The sequence below is a fragment of the Schistocerca nitens genome, chromosome 2 (genome assembly GCF_023898315.1).
Source record: "Schistocerca nitens isolate TAMUIC-IGC-003100 chromosome 2, iqSchNite1.1, whole genome shotgun sequence".
NCBI classification, from domain to species: Eukaryota; Metazoa; Arthropoda; class Insecta; order Orthoptera; family Acrididae; genus Schistocerca; species Schistocerca nitens.
In genome coordinates, this window is record NC_064615.1 from 701,814,057 (window position 1) to 701,839,431 (window position 25,375).

Consider the following 25,375-nt stretch of genomic DNA (forward strand, 5'->3'; position numbering starts at 1 on the left):
AAGGAAGGCGGTGTCATCGGCAAACTGGAGAAGGTGGACGGGGGGTGGCGGCGGCGGCATGTCCGCCGTGTACAACAAGTACAGAAGGGGGGAGAGGACGGAGCCTTGGGGCACACCGGCGGAGGGGAAAAAGGTGTAGGAATCGGTGTTATGGATGGTGACATGGGAAGGACGGCGGGAGAGAAAGGAACCGATCAGACGAACGTAGTTAATGGGAAGGGCGAAGGTTTGGAGCTTGAAGAGGAGACCGGAATGCCATACGCGGTCATATGCGCGTTCGAGGTCAAGAGAGAGGAAGATTGCGGAGCGACGGGAATTGAGCTGTTCGGAAAGGAGATGAGTGAGGTGAAGGAGAAGATCGTCGGAAGAGAAGGACGGCCGAAAGCCACACTGGGTAACGGGGAGGAGGCGGTGCTGGCGGAGATGCTGGTGGATGCGGCGGGTGAGGATAGATTCCAGGACCTTGCTGAAGACCGAGGTAAGGCTGATGGGACGGTAGGAGGAGACGGCGGACGGCGATTTGCCAGGTTTGAGGAACATGAGGATACGAGAGGTTTTCCACAGGTCGGGGTAGTAACCAGTGGACAGGACTACATTGTAGAGCCTGGCCAGGGTGGAGAGGAAAGAGACAGGAGCTTCACGAAGGTGACGGTAGGTGACACGATCGTGACCAGGAGCGGTGTTGCGTTTGGTGCGGAGTGTAGTAATGAGATCCTGTGTAGTGATGGGGGCATTAAGTTCCGTGTGTGGAATGTTGTCCAAGTACTGGAAACCAGGAGCGAGGGGAGGGACAGAGGTGTCAGTTCGATCGCGGATATCGGGGAAGAGGGAGTAATCGAACCGGGGATCATCAGGGATGGAAAACACATCGGACAGGTAGGAGGCAAAGTGGTTGGCCTTACTAAGGGCGTCAGGGAATGGGTGGTCATCGTGGAGAAGAGGATAGTAGGGGGAGGGCTTTGTTCCGGTAAGGCGACGGAAGGCGGTCCAGAACTTGGACGAGTTTATAGGAAGGGTAGCATTTAAACGGGTGCATGTCTGTCGCCAGTCCCGGCGTTTCTTAGCCGCGAGCAAATTTCGAATGTGTCGCTGTAGTTGCCGGTGGCGTCGTAGGGTGTCCGGGTCACGCGTGCGGAGGAAGGCACGGTAGAGACGACGGGATTCACGGAGGAGGAGGACGGCCTGTGGTGGCAAGGTAGGACGGTGGGGGTGGATGGCAACAGTAGGGACGTGGGCCTCCACGGCCTCAGACAAGGTCTGCTGGAGAAAGGAGGCGGCATGGGAGACATCATCGGGACGGCGGTAGGCGAGAGGGTGGCTGTCGACCCGAGTGGAGAGGGTATCCCGGTAGGCATTCCAGTCGGCACGGGAATAGTCATGGATGTACTTGGGGGGGAGGGTCATTACGAGGGTCGGGGCGGGGGCGACGACCGTCTGAAACGGTGAGGAGGACAGGGAGATGGTCACTACCAATAGGCTCCAGGACATCCACCGTAATGCGACCAAGGAGGTTGGGGGAGGAAAGAATAACATCGGGAGTGGAATTGGATTCGGGGCGGGTGTGCTGGGGGATGGGGATGAGGTCGCCTTGAAGGGAGGAGAGGAACCGATGCCACCGCCGTAACTGGGCAGCGGAGCGACTATGGATGTTGAGGTCGGCGGCGATCACATAGGAGGAGAAGGTACGGTCGATGTGGGAGAGGAAGTCGAAAGGAAGAGGGGCGTTAGGGCGGACATAGATGGTGGCACAGGTAACGGTAAGGCCGGGGAAGAAGAGACTAAGGATCAGGTGTTCGGTGGGGTCGGGAAGGAGAGGTTGGAGCCGAACGGGGATCTGGCGGTGGTGGCCAATGGCAACGCCGCCACGCGCCACTGGGAGGGGATTATCGGATCGGTGGAGGAGATAGGGGGAGGTGTGAATGGAGTGGTGGGGTTGGAGAAAGGTTTCATTGAGGAGGAAGGCATCCACACGGTGGGTAGCAAGGGTGTGCAGGAAGAGGTTCTTGTTGGCGGGAAGGGAGCGGATATTGTTGAAAAGGATACGATGCTGTCGCGCCATGATAGGATTTAGACGAGGGTGTCAAGGCGGGAGAAGGTGAAATGGGCCTGGTTATTGGAATAGGTGGCGTACATTTTAAGGTGGAATATGGAACGGGCGGCGAGGGAGATCTGTTGGAGGGTGTGGGGGCGCTGAAAGGGATGGACGTTTTGGAGGACAATAGTGAGGAACCTGATGATGTCCTCAGCAGTGGGGGGGGGACGAAGGGAATTGCCAGGAGGGGTGGGGGCGTCCAGGGGACGGACAGGTACGGTGAGTTCAGGGGTGGTGGGAGGGGGCCGGGCTTTACACTTTTGGGAGTAGGTAGGGTGGGGGAGGCTGCAGGTATTACAGGAGGGAGGGGATTGGAGGTTGGGGCACTGCCGGAGAAAGTGCGCTTGTCGACAATGCGGGCAGGTGGGGGCCTCGCGGCACTCGGCTGTTGTATGTGCATTATAGCGCAGACATCTCTGGCAGCGCAGGGATTGAGGGGGGGAACGGGAGGGGTCGACCTTGTACCGCTGATTGAAGAGGAGGGCACCCTCCTTCAGGAGGCGGTCAATGGAGGGGGCGTCCTCAGAGAACACCCGCATAAGGCGGGTGGGGCCGGTCGCGTTAAAAATGCGGCGGACTGCCCGCACCTCCAGGGTGGGATGGGCCTTCAGCTCCGCCAACACCTCCTCCTCCGTGATCAACGGACTAAGCCGAGTGATCACGGCGGTGAGGGTCGGCGGGCGACGCGGGGGTTGGGGTTGGCGGGTAGGAGAAGGAGAGGGAGCAGGGGTGAGGGAGGCGTTAGGACCAAAACGGGTGACGGGGAGGCGGGAGAGGATGTCAGTATGGAGGGTCGGGCTGGGGGAGGAGATAAGAACAGAGTCCCGTCTGGGAGTAAGGAGAGATATGGGGGCGCCAGGGAAATGGCGGCGGAGGAGGAGGGAGAGATTCCGGGCCTCGAGGAAGGAAGGATCGGGACGGGACAGGAGATATTTGTAGAGACCGGGTGGGGAGGAGGAGGAGGAGGAGGAGGAGGAGGAGGGAGCGGGGCCAGGTGGGGAGACGTCCATGGCATTGTGGGGTGGGGATGGGGGGCGGGGTGGAGCCTTTTTAGGAGCAGAGGAAGTGGGGGCGCCACTAGGGCGTTTGACAGCTGCAGATGGGCGGGTGGTGATAAGAGGGACGGGAACGATGGGGAGGTGGCGGGAAGGGGCAGGTCCCGGCACGGACGCAACAGTCGGCGCCGGAGATGACTGTGACGGTGCAGGCGAAGGTGGCAGTGATGGTGACGGTGACGAAGATGGCGGTGGTGGTGGTGGTGGTGGCGGCGGAGATGGCGATGGCGACGGGGAAAGCTGGGCGTGGGCAGTGGCCCGACGGGCCACCACCCGAGCCGGAGCTGCAGTGACAGGCTGGGGGAGTGGGGGGAAGGGATCAGAACGAGAGGAAGAAGCGGAAGAGGGGGGGACAAAGAGCGAGGGCGAAGGGATAGAGAGGAGGGGAGGGATGGAAGGAGGGGGGTGGGACTGGGCACACCAAGTGATAGTGGTGGAGGCGGCAGAAGGGGACGTATACACGATGACGGTGGTGGTAGTAGTGACGGTGGTGGTGGGGGCGGACATGATGACAAGGAGAAGAAAATACACAGCACTAAAGGACAGGACACACACTGGGGCACGGCGGACGGCGGACGGCGGACGGCGGACGGCGGACGGCGGACGGCGGACGGCGGACGGCGGACGGCGGACGGCGGGAACGCTGCTGCCGCGGACGGGGCCGGGGCGGCGGCTGCTGCTGCTGCTGCTGCTGGCTGGACGGCGAGAGGCAGGAACGCTGCTGCCGCGGACGGGGCCGGGGCGGCGGCTGCTGCTGCTGCTGCTGCTGCTGCTGCTGCTGCTGGCGGGACTGCTGCTGGTGGGACTGCTGCTGGCGGGACTGCTGCTGCTGCTGCCACCGGAGGGCTGGCTGGCTGCCCGACCACTGCTGCAGGCCGGGACCGGGAACTGCTCTTCTTCTTCTTCTTCTTCTTCTTCTTCTTCTTCTTGGCTGGCTGGCTGGCTGGCACCTGGAACACCTAACACTTCGATAAGCGCTAGAAGGGCACTATCGAAGGGCGGTAACCTTGCGGTGTACCGCCGGAGATCTATCGTCTCGGCAAATGAGAGCGTATTTGTCAGTGTAGCATCGCTAGCAAAGTCGGCTGTACAACTGGGGCGAGTGCTAGGACGTCTCGCTAGACCTGCCGTGTGGTGGCGCTCGGTCTGCAATCACTGACAGTGGCGACACGCGGGTCCGACGTATACTAGCGGACCGCGGCCGATTTAAAGGCTACCACCTAGCAAGTGTGGTGTCTGGCGGTGACACCACATTACACACCATGTTGGACAGCGACAACAGGCGAGGAAAGGACGGTGCCTGAGATTACGTTAGTGGCCAGGGCAAGTAACCGGAACACTAAAGGCCACAAGGCAGAAAATTCCGCTGGTACACTTGAATTTGAAATACGGTAATATAGATAACTTCACCCAAAAAGAACACAGCCTGAATTTACGTCAGTGGCCAGGGCAGGTAAGCAGAACACTAACGGCCACAAGGCAGAAAATTCCACTGCGGCCCTCGGATTGTAGTCAACCAATATAGTTAATTGCAACGCATGGCGGCTAAACTTAAGCAGCAGAAACACTCGGTGTTGCTCACAGGAAAACCTCCCCAACAGCGGACCACCGAAACGAACCACCACAACATGAATGGACGTGGCTTGGGTAGCTGAAACCACTACTCAACTTTGACGTCCTGGGTCGGTGAACCAAGAAGCTCGTAGCGATCAGACACACGTGCTCCGACACTGCGCAGGGACCGGCAGCGGACCCAGCCAACTGCACCGCGCGGAGATAACTTGCCTGGTCCGCAGCAACCGACCGATTTGGCTCAGAATGCCGACAACATCTAAAATCGTCGTCAGTGGAAATAACGCCAACTACACACACAACCTGACAGATACTTGCACGAAGACCTCAACGATACACAACAGTAACTAAGCACGCACGAAGACAAATTGGGAGTCGATGCACACACACACACACACACACACACACACACACAGCCGACTCTTGAACGATCGGCGAGCCAAAACTCGTCGGTCGGTACGACGACCGACCGACGATCCACCAAGACCGTGGCCCGGCTCAAGTGATGCGTGGCGGCAATGGTCGGGCGAGCCATGTCGGCGCAGACCTCACTGCTCCAACCCGACTGCACGATTTTTTTTTTTTTTAGTGCTCCATTATAACTCCCCGACTGGCAGGTCCGCACTGCGCTCCAGACACGTTCCAACTGACTGCAGATCCGAACTCCGACCCGAACTGGTCTACGACAACAACGGCCGGGAAGTAATAGCAGTATACGAAAGGGAATATGTCGATATGTGCTGCTAGCGCCGGTCACGGTCAGGAAAAGCAGCAAATCAGTGACAGTAGTAATTTAAATTAACGTAGTGAGGTGGAAGTACGTTAAAAACAGGGTTTAAAATACATGATGGTGGGAACACGAGCCACGCACGGCTCAATCACTTTCGTACTCGCTGGCGTACTCAGACAACTGAGCGAAAATGCTCGGCTGTATGGCGGCATACACTTTCTCTCCTCCACGCCTGCGAATATATATATATATATATATATATATATATATATATATATATACTGAAGACCCAGAGAATCTGGGTGTGCGCCCTAAAACACTAATCATCATCATCATCATCATCAGAGAATCTGGTACACCTGCCTAATATCGTGCAGGGCCCCCGCGAGTACGCAGAAGTGCCGCAACACGATGTGGTGTGGATTCAACTAATGTATGAAGTAGTGCTCAAAGGAACTGACGCCCTCAATCCTGCAGGGCTGTTCATAAATCCGTAAGAGTACGAGGGGGTGGATATTCCTTGTGAACACCATGTTGTAAGGCATTCCAGCACCGGAAGTGCTTAAACTCAGAAGAGTGTTCCTGGAGCCACTCTGTAGGAATTCTGGAATTCTGGATGTGTTGGGGGTCGCATTGTCCTGCTGGAATTGTCGAAGTCCGTAATAGACATGAACGGATCCAGGTGATCAAATAGGATACTTTCAGAGACGTATGCAGACGTATCAGGGGTCCCATATCACGACAGCTGCACACTCCCCATACCATTGCAGAGCCTCCACCGGCTTGAACAATCCCCTGCAGTCAAGCAGGCTCCATGGATTCATGAGGCTGTCTCCATACGCGTACAAGTCCGTCTGCTCGATTAAATTTGAAACGAGACTTGTCCGACCAGGCAACATGTTTCCAGTCATCAAAAGTCCAATGTCGGTGTTAAAGGGCCCAGGCGAGGCGTAAAGCTTTGTGTCGTGCAGTCATCAAGGGTACATGAGTGGACCTTCGGCTCCGAAAGCCCTTATCGATGATGTTTCGTCGAATGGTTGGCACGCTGACACTTGTTGATGGTCAAGCGTTGGAATCTGAAGCAATTTGCGGAAGGGGTGCACTTCTGCCACGTTAAACGATTCTCTTCAGTCGTCGTTGGTACCGTTCTCGCAGGATCTTTTTCCGGCCGCAGAGATGTCGGAGGTTTGATGTTTTACAAGGTTCCTGATATTCACGGTACACTCGTGAAATGGTCGTACGGGAAAATCCCCACTTCATCGCTACCTCGGAGATCCTGTGCCCATCGCTCGTGTGTCGACTGTAACACCACGTTCAAACTCCTTAAATCTTGATAACGTGCCATTGTAGCAGCAGTGACCGATCTAACAACTGCTCCAGACACTTGTTGTCTTGTATAGGCGTTGCCGACCGCAGCGGATATATATATGTTCAAATGTATCCGGACACCCCCAAAAATATACGTTTTCCATATTAGGTGCATTTTGCCGCCACCTACTGCCAGGTACTCCATATTAGGGACCTCAGTAGTCATTAGACTTCGTGAGACAGCAGAATCGGGCACTCTGCGGAACACACGGACTTAGAACGTGGTCAGATGATTGGGTGTCACTTGTGTCATACGTCTGTACGCGATATTTCCACACTCCTAAACATTACTAGGTCTACTGGTTCCGATATGACAGTTAATTGGAAACGTGAAGGGACACGTAGAGCACAGCAACGTACAGGCAAACCTCGTCTGTTGACTGACAGGGACCGCCGACATTTGGAGAGGGCCGTAACTTGTAATAGGCAGACATCTATCCAGACCATCACACAGGAATTCCAAACTGCATCAGGATCCACTGCAAGTAATACGACAGTTAGGTGGGAGGTGAGAAAACTTGGATTTCTTGGTCGAGGGGCTGCCCAGAAGCGACACATCACGTCGGTAAACGCCAAACGACGCCTCGCTTGGTGTAAGGAGCGTAAACATTGGATGACTGAAAAGTGGAAAAACGTTGTGTGGAGTGACGAATTACGGTACATAATGTGACGATCCGATGGCGTGGTGTGGGTATGGCGAATGGCCGCTTGGTAATACTGTGCATTGACGGTCTGCCGTGAAGGAACGTAATGCGTTAGGATAACACCATCACAGTCGTACACGAGAATCACCACAACTTTCATCATGCTGGGGCTCTGACGCCCTTTCGACTTTCGTGGCGGCCTGTAGTGACGCCATTCGTTGGATTGGCGTTTCAATTTTGGCTGATACGATGTGGTCCATGTCTCATTCAGTGTTACGATACGGCGTAAGAAAGCCTCTCCTTCGCGCTCATAACGCTCCAAGTGCGTCTGAGCAGCGTCGTAACGCATACATTTCTGCATTTCCGTCAAGTCACGCGTAACCCATCGTGATGCAATTTTTCGCATGCCCAGGTGTTCCTTCAGGATGCGAAGCACAGTCGTATGCGCTAATCCGGGTTCGTGGGCGTTCTTACGAATCGTATGGCGTCGATTACTGTCCACTAACGCGGCAACAGCATGCACTTCTTCTTCAGAGACGCTACGACGACCTGCCCGATGCATGTCTGCCACAGTTTGCTGACCTTCGTTGAAGGCTTTTACCCAACGTGCCACTGTTCCGTACGGCAATGCCGATTCCCCGCATGCCTCTTGGAGACCTTGATGACGCTGTCGTGCTGTACGACCTCTGGCACATTCAATCTTGATCCAGTTCAATTGTTCCTGTTTGGAAAACATAGTGACACCGTTACGTTAGACCGCTCGCTCCCAAGTGACTGTGTTTCTCTCGACTGTGCGCACGCCGGTGACATGGGACGGGCGAGTACATTTGTTCGCAACAACGTGTGCTATCAGCGACAATAGTAGATTCCATTGCATATTATCTCCAAAGCAGTGTTGCCACTATTTAAGTTCTAATCTACGTATTTTGCAGTTGGAGAAGAGATACCGTGATCGAGGGAAAAACCGGTTTTATTTATTTGCATGTTATAGTAAAATTTCGTGAAATGAAAGCTATAATGTGACGTAATTACAGCTGATTTGAAGCCATACAACGGGAGAGATCAGGTCTTTCGTGTATTTTAATTTTACATTAATCAGAATAATCTGTTTACTTCAGTGAAAATATCATATGCTGTTAATTTTTTTAAATAAAAAATAAACTAAACTAAAATAACGATGCAAGAAATAAAAATAAAAAGTAAAAATGTTGGTACTGCCTGAATTATTTCGGCAAGCTGAATAATGGTAGATGGACAATTAAAACTCCCAATCTGTCTTGTGTAACACTTCTTGCAATTCAGATTAGACTACATTTTGAGATGGCTGTACTAATCCTTCAATTTGGATGCTACATACATACCAAATATATTACATTGACGGTGCGCCCCGAATTTGGACGGGTAAGACTAAGTATCTGCGTCCGGACGACTTGTTTATGATATGAATCAGTCTGTCTGTTAGTATCAAAATCTCTACTGCTGGTCCTGAGATCAGCCGTAGGATAACAGAAAAACGAGACTTGAGACTTCAATTTACAATATGCATACATAGTGATATTGTGACCCGTTTGTCGCAGCCTTTAGGAATGGTATGTCATATTCTTTCAATGATATCTGAAGCATAACTAAATTCATTTTCTGCTTTCTTTGAATTCTACTTTTTTGGTGGTTGCTTGTCTTCATCTGCATCTGTGCAATTCTTCTGTCATAGTAGGTGCTGCTTGAGATGCCACAGTGTCACTTGTCCTACCAAAATCTTCTACTACCTTCAGCAGAATTGTCTCTTCTACCTCCACTTCCTCGGCAATGACAGCTGTATCCCAGAAGAAAACACTATTTCTTGTATTAGCAAATCATTTCTAATTCAAGATTTGTGATGTATTGTTGATTTCTGTACGTACTTCCACTGTGGTTATGTTCCATATTCCCACATGTAATTGGGCGTTATTATCGGCTTCTCTGGATACTTCCACACTGTCAAGTCTTCTCCTCATTAATCCACTGTCCACTCTTTCTGGCATTCTTTGTTAAGTCCCCTAAAGTTTCCGCCATTTCTTCCTCTGACTGCCTATGACTGAAATGTCGTCTGCATATACCAGTAACTGTGTTCTTCCACTTAGCTTCACACCTTTGCCTTCTCTTTTCATTTCCCGAATTACTTCCTCCAGAACCAAATTGAAAAGAAGTGGTGAAATGACATAATCTTGTCTTGCACCTGTTCTGATGGTGAATTCCTTGGACAGCTCCTCCTGGTATTTCACTTTGGCTCTTGTCTCCGCTGTAGACACCTGCACCAAGCTAATTACTTGGTATACCAATCTCCTTCAGGATGTCGTACGTAATTTGTGTATACTATGATAAGACTTTGAGAAATCTACAGCTGGAACGGATGGTTGAATTTCCAGCACTTCATCCAGACTTACCTCATTGTGAAAATTTGAGCCACGATTGATCTTGCGCTAAAACCTATCTGATGCTCTCCAACAATATCTTCAGCAAAAGGCTTCAGCTTTTCAAGACTTATTGTCGACAGCTCTTTGCGTGGTGCAGTTAGCAGAGAAATAGTTCTGTAGCTGCTAAAATTCCTTTTACTGTTGGTTTTGTGCAGTGTGATAATGGTAGCGGACTTCCACTCTTTTTCGATGCCCTTCTTTCTCAATACTTCACTTATGACATCGTATATCTGTTTCTGAGGTGTCTCAACTCCTGCCTTCAACATGTCTGCCGTTATCGTATCTTCTCCTGGTGCGTTATTATTATTCAGTTTCTTAATCACTCTTTCTACAGCCTGCTGAGTCACTTCAGTTTCTTCTTCCGCTACATCCTCTGCAATTTTTCATTCTGGGAAAACACTGTCGGTTCCACCACAACATGACAGCCCAAAAACACACTCAGCATCACCTTGCCCGATGATGATTCGGTCTTTGCCGTTTTCAGTGGTGGTGAATTCACAAGCTTCCTCTGTTTTATTTAATAAAATTTTCTCGGGCTTCCTGCCGCGTCAGGTGGTTAAAATCCCACGAGCTGTAAAATTTGAAATTTTTCCGGCGAATCAACTGGTCAAAAAGATTTCGGGTTTGCAGCCGGTCGTCGTAAACTTCATCGCACGATATTTCGGCTGGACAACTGTCAGCCATCTTCAGGTGAGTCGATCAAGCACTGAAATATCGTGCAATGAAGTTTACGACGACCGGCTGCAAACCCGAAATCTTTCCCACCAGCTTTCGACCGAGCTCTCCCCGGTCATTGCCAAGTGCTAAGACTGACTGCTGTGTCGCCGTGACCGCGTCGTTATACAGCCGCACTGCTGACTATGACGTCACTGGTGCTCTCTTCCTCGCCATATACGGTGATGTTTTCATGCCGCGTCCGTCGCGCCCGTTTTAACATCACAGTAGCCGGGTCCCAGGCTGTGCTGAGCTGCAAACCGCCGTCCTTGCTGATGATGTTTTCAGCGGTTTTTATTTCAATAGCTTCTTTTATGACGCTATCCCAAAATCCCTTCGTCTTCATAACGACAGACGTTTCGTCGAATAGAATTCGGTGTCCATTTTCTAAGACATGTTCTGCCACTGCTGATTTTTCTGGATAGCGTAGGCGTAAGCACCTCTCGTGTTCCGTCCGGCGTTGCTCCACAGTGCGTACTGTTTGGCCGACGTAGTAACAGCCACACTGACATGGTATCTTGTACACTCCAGGCGTTCTAAGCCCTAGATCGTCCTTCACAGGCCTCATGAGCTGACGAATTGCTTTGCTGCTTTGTCTCGGGGTCATAGCGCCCTCGTCCACAGTGATTTGGCGGCTAAAGAAATAATCTGGACTGGCCTGATAGCTGCAATATTTCGGCTGTTGCCTCGGTTCGACGGGTCTTTTAAATGGATATGAGCAGTTGCGGACAATACTTCACTTTATTAATAGCCTTCGCCATTTTGTTCTGGCTCCTGTAGTGGTAGATATTCTATTGCATCAACGCGGAACCGATTTACGCAGAAAAAATTTTTTCCAGTTTTGACCACCAGGTGCAAATCTGCCGCTGTATAGCATTTTAGCCGGCCGGAGTGGCCGTGCGATTCAAGGCGCTACAGTCTGGAGCCGGGCGACCGCTACGGTCGCGGGTTCGAATCCTGCCTCGGGCATGGATGTGTGTGATGTCCTTAGGTTAGTTAGGTTTAATTAGTTCTAAGTTCTAGGCGACTGATGACCTCAGAAGTTAAGTCGCATAGTGCTCAGAGCCATTTTGTATAGCATTTTGTTGATGTCTCCGGTGTTCATACTGAACAAACTGTGTAAGCGGCAGATAATAATAAAATCAACATTATACGAGGCATGTTTTTTAAGTAAGTTCCGTTTTGAAATTTAAAAAAAGACGTGCTAAGATATCTCAATAATTGTATTGTTACATGAAAGCCCGTACCTTAATCTACGCACTGACGCCATTACAGTCTGATTCTTCCTTGTTTACGTTGTGTTCTGAGTGTTTAAAATGCCTCCGATAATCGTGAGTCCCGCGGACTGTGAATTACGGGCTGTTATTAGATTTCTTAGTGATAAAGGCCTAAAAGCGATCGATATTCATCGTGAGATCTGTGCAGTTTATGGAGAAAACATTATGAGTGATGGAATGGTAAGAAAGTGGGTCAGAGCATTTAAAGATGGCCGCACAAATGTGCATGACGAACAACGGAGTGGGCGTCCTTCGATCGTTAATGAAAGTTTGGTGCTGAAAGTGGACAATAAGGTGAGAGAAAACAGACGCTTTAGATATCCTCCTTACGGGATGACTTTCCTAATGTTTCTCGTAGTGTTTTGTATGGCATTGTGACCGAGCACTTGAATTACCGAAACTTGTGCGCACGTTGGGTATCAAAAATGTTGACGAATGTGCACAAAACCAGTGCATTGACTTTGCTTGAGCTGTACCACAATGACAGTGATGATTTCTTAAGCCAAATTGTTACGGGCGATGATATAGGGGTGGCCTACGTCACACCAGAATCAAAGCAACAGTCCATGGAAGTTGAGCAAGGACATCGTTTTGCTGCAAGACAATGCCCGACCGCATGTGGCGCATCAGACCAAAGATCTAATCACATCTTTTCGATGGGAAATTCTAGATCATCTTCTGTACAGCGACCATCTTGCACCCAGTGACTACCATGTGTTCCTGCACTTGAAGAAACACGTGGGCGGTCAGCGTCTTCAAGACGATGACGAAGTCAAAACAGAGGTGATGCAGTGGTTAACAAGTCAGGCGTCAGACTTCTCTGAGGTGGGTATTCAAAAACTGGTACAACGTTATGACAAGTGCCGCAATATTGACGGAAACTATGTAGAAAAGTAGATTACGGTACAGGCTTTCATGTAAAAATAAAATTATTGATATATCTTAACACGCCTTTTTTTAAATTTCAAAACGGTACTTACTTAAAAACCACGCCTCGTACATTAATCACTTCTTTGACCTTTTCTGCCTACACCCCATTCCTAATCCACTACGTATGGAAACGTTTCTGTAAGTCTTTCCTGCACTCACAGCGCCAGATTTCCTCCTATTGACCAAAATTTGAACTAACTTTTTTCCTGCTTCAATCCGTGCCGCATTGAAGTAGCTACCACGTTTCGCTGCCATACGATAATTAAGCTCACACTGGACCTCTGTGAATGTTGTTGTTGTTGTGGTCATCAGTCCTGAGATTGGTTTGATGCAGCTCTCCATGCTACTCTATCCTGTGCAAGCTTCTTCATCTCCCAGTACCTACTGGAACCTATATGCTTCTGAATCTGTTTAGTGTATTCATCTCTTGGTCTCCCTCTACGATTTTTACCCTCCACGCTGCCCTCCAATACTAAATTGGTGATCCCTTGATGCCTCAGAACATGTCCTACCAATTGATCCCTTCTTCTAGTCAAGTTGTGCCACGAACTTCTCTTCTTCCCAATCCTATTCAATACCTCCTCATTAGTTCTATGATCTACCCATCTAATCTTCAGCATTCTTCTGTAGCACCACATTTCGAAAGCTTCCATTCTCTTCTTGACCAAACTAGTTATCGTCCACGTTTCACTTCCCTACATGGCTACACTCCATACAAATACTTTCAGAAACGACTTCCTCGCACTTAAATCTATACTCGATGTTAACAAATCTTCAGAAACGCTTTCCTTGCCGTTGCTAGTCTACATTTGATATCCTCCCTCTGTGAATAGCTGCACTTTAATTATAACCACCCGGTACTACGGTGCGGGGATTTCACTGTGTGTAACGAGTGCTAAGATGTACCCGCAAACAAACGAGAGCTTTAATTACGGCACGTAACTGCACTTTTTCAGGTTGGTAATTAAAACTTTGAGTACCCCGGTTAACTGTGACGGGTTGTGGTTGGGACAGGGAAGCTGGCGCCGCGCCACCAGCAGCTGGTGGCGCGCAACCCGCTGCTGCGCGGCCTGCGGCGGGCCGCGGAGGAGCCGGCGCAGACGCTGGCGCGCACCTTCCCCGCGTGGCCGTCGTTCGCCGTCGAGCTGCTGGCGCTGTGCCTGGCCGCCGAGCCGGCGCACCGGCCGTCCGCCGCCGACCTCATGGAGCAGCCCTACTTCACGCACGACCACTTCCCCGAGCGCTTCCTGCCCGAGCTGCTGGCGCGCGTCGCCCAGGAGAGCCAGGGCAATCCCCTGCTGCGCAGGCAGGCCGCCGCCGCAATCAGCTCCGCTTCCCGCCGAGACGTGCGGGGTGGGTGATACACCTCAGCCTACTGTCATGTCGCCATCACAGAGCTTGCACTTAATGGCAGTAGTAGCAGCAGCAGAAGTAGTTTTACTCATTCGTGGGTCACGCTAAGACACTGGACTTACAGTATTGTGGTACCAGTATTACAGTTTAAAGGCTCGTGCACACCAGGCCAACGAACGACAGAGACTGGATTCGCCCGGTAACTCAGGTCGCCAATGCGTTGGCGTTCGCATCTCATCCACACCAAACGAAGGTCTCGCTTGGGGCCAATGGATTCGGCCATGTGGAATCGAAGTTGGCCGAACTGGAATATGGGCTTCTTCATAATTCTTTCCCTAATCAAAGTTACGGATCTCGAATTGTTATTGAATTGTGTAGGCCCTAAAATTTCCAAACATAACACATCTCTTTAGAAGAGTCGTACCTGCAGCGGAAAGTTAATAGTCACTCCCAAATTCTCTTTGTCGTTCACGGCGAAAAGACGTCAATAAAGACACCATTTTCCTTTTCATATCGTGCATGTTGTTGCTGTTGTGGTCTTCAGTCCTGAGACTGGTTTGATGCAGCTCTCCATGCTACTCTATCCTGTGCAAGCTTCTTCATCTCCCAGTGCTTACTGCAACCTACATCCCTCTGAATCTGCTTAGTGTATTCATCTCTTAGTCTCCCTCCACGATTTTACCCTCCACGCTGCCCTCCAATACTAAATTGGTGATCCCTCGATGTCTCAGAACATGTCCTACCAACCGATCCCTTCTTCTAGTCAAGTTGTGCCACAAGCTCCTCTTCTCCCCAATTCTATTCAATACCTCCTCATTAGTTATGTGATCTACCCATCTAATCTTCAGCATTCTTCTGTAGCACCACATTTCGAAAGCTTCTATTCTCCTCTTGTCCAAACTATTTGTCGTCCATGTTTCACTTCCATACATGGCTACACTCCACACAAATACTTTCAGAAACGACTTCCTGACACTTAAATCTATACTCGATGATAACAAATTTCTCTTCTTCAGAAACGCTTTCCTTGCCATTGCCAGTCTACCTTTTATATCCTCTCTACTTCGACCATCATCAGTAATTTTGCTCCCCAAATAGCAAAACTCCTTTACTACTTTAAGTGTCGCATTTCCTAATCTAATTCCCTCAGCATCACCCGACTTAATTCGACTACATTCCATTATCCTCGTTTTGCTTTAGTTGATGTTCATCTTATATCCTCCTTTCGAGACACTGTCCATTCCATTCAACTGCTCTTCCAAGTCCTTTGCTGTCTCTGACAGAATTACAATGTCATCGCTTTCTAATAGCTGAGTTATTTCCCTCCACGCATCTAGTCTTTTCAATTTGTTTTTATAATCGCAGTTCATAGAGGCCCGTAAACTTTCCCGTTCACGATAAAATTCTATTAACTTTAATGCTCTCTCCATGCTGCCCTCAGTACTCCTGTATTTTTGAACACAATAAATACGTGCCCTTAGCAAGACCAGACATTGTCTGCAGGGAAACGGCGACTGTGGATATCAAGTTTTTCAGGACAGCCACAAGTCGCACTCAGGATGTTTCATCGAATGGTTTCGCTCCTTAATTCAACAGCCAATTATTATACTTTAAACTGTAAATTCCGGAGTATCTCATGATGCCCTTGTTAAATTAAACGGCGAAACTGGTCAATAGAACATATCAAGTGTGACTTGCGGCTGTCCTGAAAAACTTAAATAGAAACCTGTTCTAGAGGCACTAGACACAGAAAATCGCTACCGAACCAACGAACATTCGCCACGGCGTCCACTCTACGAGAAGGTTTCCAACGCAAGCCAATCACCAACGCTTTGATGTTACCGCCATCCGGCCGCGGTAGCCGAGCGGTTCTAGGCGCTTCAGTCTGGAACCGCGCGACCACTAAGGTCGCAGGTTCGAATCCTGCCTCGGGCATGGATGTGTGTGATGTCCTTAGATTAGTTAGGTTTAAGTAGTTCTAAGTTCTAGGGGACTGATGACCTCAGATGTTAAGTCCCATAGTGCTCAGATCCATTTGAAACTTTTTTTTTTTTTCTTCTTCTTTTTCCGCCAGCAGACGGAACTTCGTTGGCAACTATTTGCCGCCCGTACACTTTAAGCAAATCTCGGGCAACGAAGGCGTTAGGTGTCGTTAGTTGGCCTTCGTTGGCCTACTGTGTACGCGCCATAAGAACAATGAACCCAACTCTTACGTAGATCTACAGGCGTTTGCTTGTCTGCAGGACTAATTTGACAAGGATGGGAGAGTCAGCTGCCGTTTTATATTACGTCTACATTTTTACTCTGCGAGCCACCCTACGATGTGAGTGGTGGAGGGTACTTTTGGTACCACGACTGTCCCCCCCCCCCTCCCCCTTTCCTTATTCCATTTACGAATGGCGTGTGGGAAGAATAACAGTAGTGAGCCCCCATAGGAGCTCCAATTTATCTGATTTTCTCATTGTGATCATTTCGCGAGACGTATGTGGGAGAAATGCAATTATTGCCCAACTTTTCTTCGGCCGTACACAGCGGAAGTTCAGCAGTAAATCTCTCCGTGATACACAAAGAGCTTTTTTGTTGAACATATCCGTAATGCTTTCATGCTTGTTAGAGCCCTCCTCTCACGGGACATGAAAACACACGCGGACGAGGTGCTGGTGACGTCACAGCGTGGAATTCCACGGTCCACTACACTGCGCAGCGTGAAATGAAGAATCTGGCATGTCAGATTTGTGCCTCGTGGAGAGGAACATGGCCTATCAGATGCGACATCGTTTTACTGGACAAGCAGGAGTCGCTATATTGTATGGCGTTAAACATCGTATTTGGTGGGTTTTCTGTCTCACGAAGTACGTGGTATGAATATATGGTGTTTCAAAGCATCGACAAATCGAGCATCTCTCGAAAACGCGTCATCTTAGCTACGATTTGATTTGTGATAGTAAAACGACTTGAAATTAGTAGGTCAAGTCTTCCTGTAGATACTGTTTTTTGTATTATAACTTGTGTGATACGAAAGTACACATTTTCAATGCCAGGGCACAATGAAGATCAATCAAAAGCGCGTCTTTTTGCTACAACTTGCATATCAAATACTGGCATTTGTAGATACAGTCCTGAGACAGAGTATGCCACCTACGAAAGTACAGTTGCTTGTCGAAGCTGTAGCGCACGTAACCCATTCTGCAGCTCCGCCTTGCACGTAGAGTCAGCAGGTTGTCCTTACTCCAGCTTGTGCCACAGCGCCGCGTGTGTCCAACTTGCAATTATTTACTCATGTGCGTGTATCGGCTGGTGTCGCATCGTTCTTGCCTAGCAGAGTTTGTTGTTGATTTGTCCTCTGCCCGCGCCAGAATATCTGTCGAGTCTCCCAAGAATATTTCTCGTCGTGGTACCGTTCGCTTCTTTAGAAATTCACGATTGATTGGTTGATAGGATTCGCGTTACATCTGATCAGATAGATACTGCTTATTTTGATTCTGATTTTCATGCATTTTTGTGAAGTTTCAATATCGCTTCCAAGTAGATCGGCGTTTCTCTCGGGTTGATTCTCCAGTGATGATTACACACCGTGATGGTTCCGTTTGATTAAATGATGATGGCATTCTCTTGAGTAAAATATTCCGGAGGTAAAATAGTCCCCCATTCGGATCTCCGGGCGGCTACTACATAGGAGGACGTCGTTATCAGGAGAAAGAAAACTGGCGTTCTACGAATCGGAGTGTGGAATGTCAGATTCCTTAATCGGGCAGGTAGGTTAGAAAATTTGAAAAGGGAAATGGATAGGTTAAAGTTAGATATAATGAGAATTAGTGAAGTTCGGTGGCAGGAGGAACAAGACTTTTGGTCAGGTTAATAGAGGGTTATAAATACAAAATCAAATAGGGGTAATGCAGTAGTAGGTTTAATAATGAATAAAAAATAGGAGTGCGGGTGAGCTACTACAAACAGCATAGTGAACGCATTATTGTGGCCAAGATAGACACGAAGCTCACGCCTACTACTGTAGTACAAGTTAATATGTCAACTAGCTCTGCAGATGACGAAGAAATTGATGAAATATATGATGAGATAAAAGAAATTATGCAGGTAGTGAAGGGAGACGAAAATTTAATAGTCATGGGTGACTGGAATTCGATAGTAGGAAAAGGGAGAGAAGGAAACATAGTAGGTGAATATGGATTGGGGTTAAGAAATGAAAGAGGAAGCCGCCTGGGAGAATTTTGCACAGAGCACAACTCAATCATAGCTAACACTTGGTTCAAGAATCATGAAAGAAGGTTGTATACATGGAAGAACCCTGGAGATACTAGAAGGTATCAGATAGATTATATAATGGTAAGACAGAGATTTAGGAACCAGGTTTTAAAAAGTAAGACATTTTCGGGTTCAGATGTGGACTCTGACCACAATCTATTGGTTATGAACTGTAGATGAAAACTGAAGAAACTGCAAAAAGGTGGGAATTGAAGTAGATGGGACCTGGATAAATTGACTAAACCAAAGGTTGTACACAGTTTCAGGAAGAGCATAAGGGAACAATTGACAGGAATGGGGGAAAGAAATACAGTAGAAGAAGGATGGGTAGCTCTGAGGGATGAAGTACTGAAGGCAGCATAGGATCAAGTAGGTAAAAAGACGAGGGCTAGTAGAAATCCTTGGGTAAAAGAAGAAATATTAAATTTATTTGATGAAAGGAGAAAATTTAAAAATGCAGTAAATGAAGCAGGCAAAAAGGAACACAAACGTCTCAAAAATGAGATCGACAGGAAGTGCAAAATGGCTAAGCAGGGATGGCTAGAGGACAAATGTAAGGATGTAGAGGCTTATCTCACTAGGGGTAAGATAGATACCGCCTACAGGAAAATTAAAGAGCCCTTTGAGAAAAGAGAACCACTTGTATGAATATCAAGAGCTGAGATGGAAACCCAGTTCTAAGCAAAGAAGGGATAGCAGAAAGGTGGAATGAGTATATAGAGGGTCTATACAAGGACGATATACCTGAGGACAATATTATGGAAATGGAAGAGGCTGTAGATGAAGATGAAATGGGAGATATAATACTGCGTGAAGAGTTTGACAGAGCACTGAAAGACGAAACAAGGCCCCGGGAGTAGACAACATTCCATTAGAACTACTGACAGCCATGGGAGAGCCAGTCCTGACAAAAAACTACCATCTGGTGAGCAAGATGTATGAGACAGGGAAAATACCTTCAGACTTCTAGAAGAATGGAAAAACTGCTAGAAGCCGACCTTTGGGAAGATCAGTTTGGATTCCGTAGAAATATTGGAACACATGAGGCAGTACTGACCCTACGACTTATCTTAGAAGAAAGATTAAGGAAAGGCAAACCTACGTTTCTAACATTTGTAGACTTAGAGAAAGCTTTTGACAATGTTGACTGGAATACTCTCTTTCAAATTCTAAAGGTGGCAGGGGTAAAATACAGGGAGCGAAAGGCTATTTACAATTTGTACATATACCAAATGGCAGTTATAAGAGTTGAGGGACATGAAAGGAAAGTAGTGGGTGGGAAGGGAGCGAGACAGGGTTGTAGCCCCTCCCCGATGTTATTCAATCTGTATATTCAGCAAGCAGTAAAGGAAACAAAAGAAAAATTCGGAGTAGGAATTAAAATGCATGGAGAAGAAATAAAAACTTTGAGGTTCGCCGATGACATTGTAATTCTGTCAGAAACAGCAAAGGACCTGGAAGAGCAGTTGAACGCAATGGACAGTGTCTTGAAAGGAGGATATAAGATGAACATCAACAAAAGCAAAACGAGGATAGTGGAAAGTAGTCGAATTAAGTCGGGCGATGCTGAGGGAATTAGATTAGGAAATGAGACACTTAAAGTAGTAAAGGAGTTTTGCTGTTTGGGGAGCAAAATAACTTATGATGGTCGAAGTAGAGAGGATATAAAATGTAGACTGGCAATGGCAAGGAAAGCGTTTCTGAAGAAGAGAAATTTGTTAACATCAAGTATAGATTTAACTGTCAGGAAGTCGTCTCTGAAAGTATTTGTATGGAGTGTAGCCATGTACGGAAATGAAATATGGACGATAAATAGTGTGGACAAGAAGAGAATAGAAGCTTTCGAAATGTGGTGCTACAGAAGAATGCTGAAGATTAGATGGGTAGATCACTAACTAATGCGGAGGTATTGAATAGAATTGGGGAGAAGAGGAGTTTGTGGCACAACTTGACTAGAAGAAGGGATCGGTTGGTAGGACATGTTCTGAGACATCAAGGGATCTCCAATTTAGTATTGGAGGTCAGCGTGGAGGGTAAAAATCGTAGAGGGAGACCAAGAGATGAATGCACTAAGCAAATTCAGAAGGATGTAGGTTGCAGTAGGTACTGGGAGATGAAGAAACTTGCACAGGATAGAGTAGCATGGAGAGCTGCTTCAAACCAGTCTCAGGACTGAAGACCACAACAATAACATGGTTCCGTTAGTCTAGTCCTTCTTGCAGATGCAGCGATCGAGTATATTCCAGTTATAATTTACAATCTTCCACGCGAAGTGGACGAATTATTTCTTAAGGCGGCGATGCTTCCCTTTGGAATCGTTCGGCATATCTGGGCCGGACAGGACCACTTACAAAATTAACGTGACATCCGCGAACAGTAGAAACGAGTGTTCAGAAAAAGAACATTTCTTCACATCTGAGTGTTTGTGGTTACCGGATTCATGTTAAATACGCAAGGCAAGAAGGAACCTGCTTCCTTTGTAATGAAATTGGCCATCTCAGATGCAGTTATCTGCGTCGTGATACGGTTTTAAAGTTGTCTTCTGAAAAACGTCGTCCTTTGACATTACCTGAGTTTACCTGAATTAGTGCGTCCGCAATCTGCTGTCAGTACTTCTCCAGCTTTAGAAGACGTTGAGGAGACGTTACCCCCACTAAGCGCAACTTTCCGCTTTTACCGGCATGATGAGATTTAGCCCCAGCTGCCGTAGAGGCGCCGGCATCTGTACCATAATTTAGAAGCCAGCGGACCCAGAAAGGTGAAGATTTTGAAGCCACCCCTCACAAATCTCACCTCTCCGGGAAGATGATGGTTGAGGGTGCTTCTTCCCGTGGTGATACTTTGAATACTGACGCTAGTTGTGGTCCTTGTTTTGTCAGGGGTGACGTGGCTGTTTGTGATGGCGTTGAAATGAGTGTTGCATTTGCGTCCTGTCCCCCACCGGTAGAACCGTCTGTTCCGGTGGGTTCCGATTATTTAACGGAGACAACGTCTGTTGTTTTGCCTTTACAGTGTTCTTGAAAATGTCATCCCTTCCACGTTCTGGTACGGTGGAGCAACAGGTTACTACGGATTCTGTTCCGGGGAGTGAGATGATGCTGACGGCGCCGGACGCTGCAGTGTCTGCCTGTTCTTTATGTGATGATGATGTTCATCGTTCCCAGTTGTATTTCTCGCCTTCCGCTGAGTGGAGTGGACATGGTTCTCTCCTTGCCCCTCCCCCCGCCGGCAGCAGACCCTTCATGGGCCTCCTACCCTTCTGCGTCAAGAAGTCACGTGATGTGAAACAACGTTTTCAACCTGAGGGGTAGCGTCGCGCCGGAAAAAACAAAGCGTGGAACCTACAACTTCCCACGGGGAGGCTTCGAATCTTTTACCTTCTTCTCCGCCATCTGCCGGTGTTATGGGAAGCGGGACATAATGCGTAAATTCTTTTTTATTCCTCTTTCCATGCATTACATGTCTTAACTAATCCAGGCGTATACGTTTTTTTATCACAAATGTTAGTAGGATAAGCTTTCCATTACTGCTTAATCCGTTATGACAGAAGTGTTATTTGATGAGTTTTGTCTCCCTAGGGATTCTGTGTTTTCTAACGTTGCGCCGGAAAGTTTTCCCGGAATGGCCGTGTTGTGTGGGGACGGTATTCCGTTGACGGACTTTGAAACGCTGGACGATGGTCAGCGTATAGGGTGTAGTTTTTATGATCTCGCCTTAAGTTTTCTTTGTGCTCCATTTGGATCTGGTCGTAGATATGACCGCTCGCGCTTTTATTTGGAATATGCCATTAATTTACTTCGTCAAAATCCGCGAAAAATTTGAATTGGGTTAGTTCGAAATGCGTCTTACGTCCTGTGAATCAGACTTGTGAACTTAGTATTATTGTGGCGTCGTTAAGTCTCCAAAATGGTTGAATCTGTAGATATCCCACATTAATGCGGTTTATGTATTTTTCAGCTACTTCTAGTAGTCGACTCGACAGTTTTTATTTGTCAGCTTCTCTATGGAACCAGCTTCTGTCAACTGAGTAATTATTCCTGCCAGTTTCAATGACTTAACCACGTCCCGCAGCGGGTACATCTTTCTCACCCTATTTGGAAGCTAAATATTTTACATCTGACCGACCCCTCTCTCTGGACGAAATCAACTCTGCTGTGAGGGGGCAGGCAAGCCATTCGCGAGTGCGTTGTCGCTCGTTTGCGGAAAGGTGGGTTACCATTGTCAGACCTCGGCTTCGCACTGCACTCATGCAGTTGTCCTTCGTGATCTTTCTAATAGCTTTCGAGACGTTCTTTCGAGAGTTATGGACGTTCACCTCGTGAAGTCGAAACTTCTGCACCTCAAAAGACTGCAATTGGATGACCTTCGTTTGCTTTCCCAACCATGTTCGATTTTCCGGGATGAGTTGGCGTCTCTGTATCACCTAACTCGGATAAGAACGCGATCCCAAAAGACGTGTCTCATTAGCAATCTTTCTATAGCTGGACGACAGTGGTCAACCCAACCTGATATAATGTGTGAACTTATCTGGTATTTTTCCGATCTTTACACTGGAGTGGAATCAGACGGTATCCCGTCTGCTGATTTTATTTGAAGGTGCTGTTACGCCAACTCTCCAGAGGAGTTTTTGGCAGCTTACCACCGTGCTGAGGTATGTAACATTGTAGTTCGCTCTTCTTTCCGCAAATCGCCGGGTTTGGGCGGTCTTCTCAAAAAAAAAAAAAAAAAAAAAAAAAAATAATAATAATAATAATAAATAAATAAATAAAATAAATAAATAAAAAAAAATTCTGTTCTTATTTGGCTTCTGATAGGAGATACGATAACATCTATAGTGAATGAAATGGTGCAATGGATACACATCCACCTTTAAGGTCGGAAAAATTGTTTTAAATCCCTAAAAGACGCGATGTCTGTCCGTTGATCAGGTCCTACCGATAACACTACTCAGTTTTGATTATAAAATCGTAACGCGGGCGATAAATAGTCGTACGTCGGTTTTGCTTGCTGACGTGGTCGCACGTTATCAAAGCTAACTCCCGGGTCGTACTCTCCTGACTCCTGTTACTGAAAGTCGTGATCTCACGTCGATTGCTTCCACCGTTCCTGTGTCGGGAGCTTCACTCTTTATTGATTTTAATCGTGCTTTTGACCAAGTTATTCATGATTTTCTGTTGCGAGTGTTGATAGCTCTACGACAGATATATATCTCTAATTACTGGTATTCAGGCGTCTATTGACGTGAATGGTCGTCTTTCCCCATTATACACTATACGATCAAAAGTATCCGAACACCCCCAGAAATATACTTTTTCATATTAGGTGCGTTGTGCTGACACCTGCTGCCAGGTACTCCATATCAGCTACCTCAGTAGTCATTAGACATCGTGAGAGAGCAGAATGGGGCGCTTCGCGTAACTCACGGACTTCGAACGTGGTCAGGTGATTGGGTGTCACTTGCGTCATACGTCTGTAAGCGAGATTTCCACACTCGTAAACATCCCTGGGTCCACTGTTTACGATGTGATAGTGAAGTGGAAACGTGAAGGGACACGTACAGTACAAAAGTGTACAGGCCGACCTCGTCTGTTGACTGACAGAGACCGCCAACAGTTGAAGGGGGTCGTAATGTGCAATAGGCAGACATCTATCCAGACCATCAAACAGGAGTTGCAAACTGAATCAGGATCCACTGCAAGTACTGTGACAGTTAGGTGGGACGTGAGAAAACTTGGGTTTCGTGGTCGAGCGGCTGCTCATAAGCCAAACATCTCACCGGTAAATGCCAAACGACGCCTCGCTTGGTGTAAGGAGCATAAACATTGGACGTTTGAAAAGTGGAAGAACGTTGTGTGGAGTGACGAATCATGGTACGTAAATTGGCGAACTGATGGCAGGGTGTGGGTATGGCGAATGCCCACTGTACTTCATCTGCCAGCGTGTGCAGCGCAAACAGTAAAATTCGGAGGCGGTGGTGTTGTGGTGTGGACGTGTTTTTCATGGAGGGGGCATGCACCCCTTGTTGTTTTGCATGGCTCTATCACAGCACAAGCCTACAGTAGGGGGACAACCTATTTGCCACCCTACTCTCCATTGTTGCCAAATTTATTCAAGATGGCGGCGATGACGTCATCCAAGATGACGGGATGTAGACTTGGCTACAGCCCATGACGTCATCCAAGATAGCGGATTTTGGCGGGAAAATAGGCCAATTGTGCTATATCCACTAACTAACCTCCAGAAAAAATAGCGGGAAGTTTGAATTTTGGCGGGAAAATAGTCCAATTTTGCTACGTCCACTAACCTAAGCGTCCAGAAGAAAAAAGGGCGGGAAGTTTGAATTCCAACAGGATATTGCATGCAAAGACCATACTTGTCTTTATAACTGATTCTCATTCATTAACATTCATTATCATTCATTATCATTTATTAACATTCATTATCATTCATTGTCATTCATTATCATTCATTATCATTCATTATTATACACCTACCTCCACTAGAAAATTGCGCCAAATTCAGATTCCAACACGATATTCTCTCGAAAACTGTACTTCTATGTATTATTATCATTTATTGTTAATTCAAGATGTCCGATTTTCTCGGTGAAAATGCCATTCTCCTTACATCCATAACAAAAATCTATCACAAGTTCAAATCCCCAACAACATAATTGATTACATGTACGAGCTTTCTCCGTCACTTATCTTTTTTTTCATTGGTAGCCTCTCATAATCGCGTCAAATAATAAACTGCACTTATAGTAACGTAATTCACGTCCTTTGATTTTGCAGGGGGGGAAGGGGCTGAAGACTTTATTTGTAGCAGTACGGTCATCACTTGTTCTCGAACACAGTCAGCACACACATCTTTGATATCGCAGTACAGTCACCACGACGTCCGTGCTCCAACTGAATTAGTTCAAAA

At 47.8% G+C, this 25,375-nt stretch overlaps 1 protein-coding gene across 1 annotated transcript in view; it reads left to right on the forward strand.

Annotated features, from left to right (window-relative positions):
* The window catches only part of LOC126236862 (uncharacterized), a 396,531-nt gene that overhangs the window by 290,618 nt on the left and 80,538 nt on the right, over positions 1-25,375 (forward strand). The window contains exon 6 of the mRNA XM_049946483.1: positions 13,850-14,188. Coding sequence (XP_049802440.1) covers positions 13,850-14,188 — 339 coding nt within the window. The remainder of the gene's footprint in view (positions 1-13,849; positions 14,189-25,375) is intronic.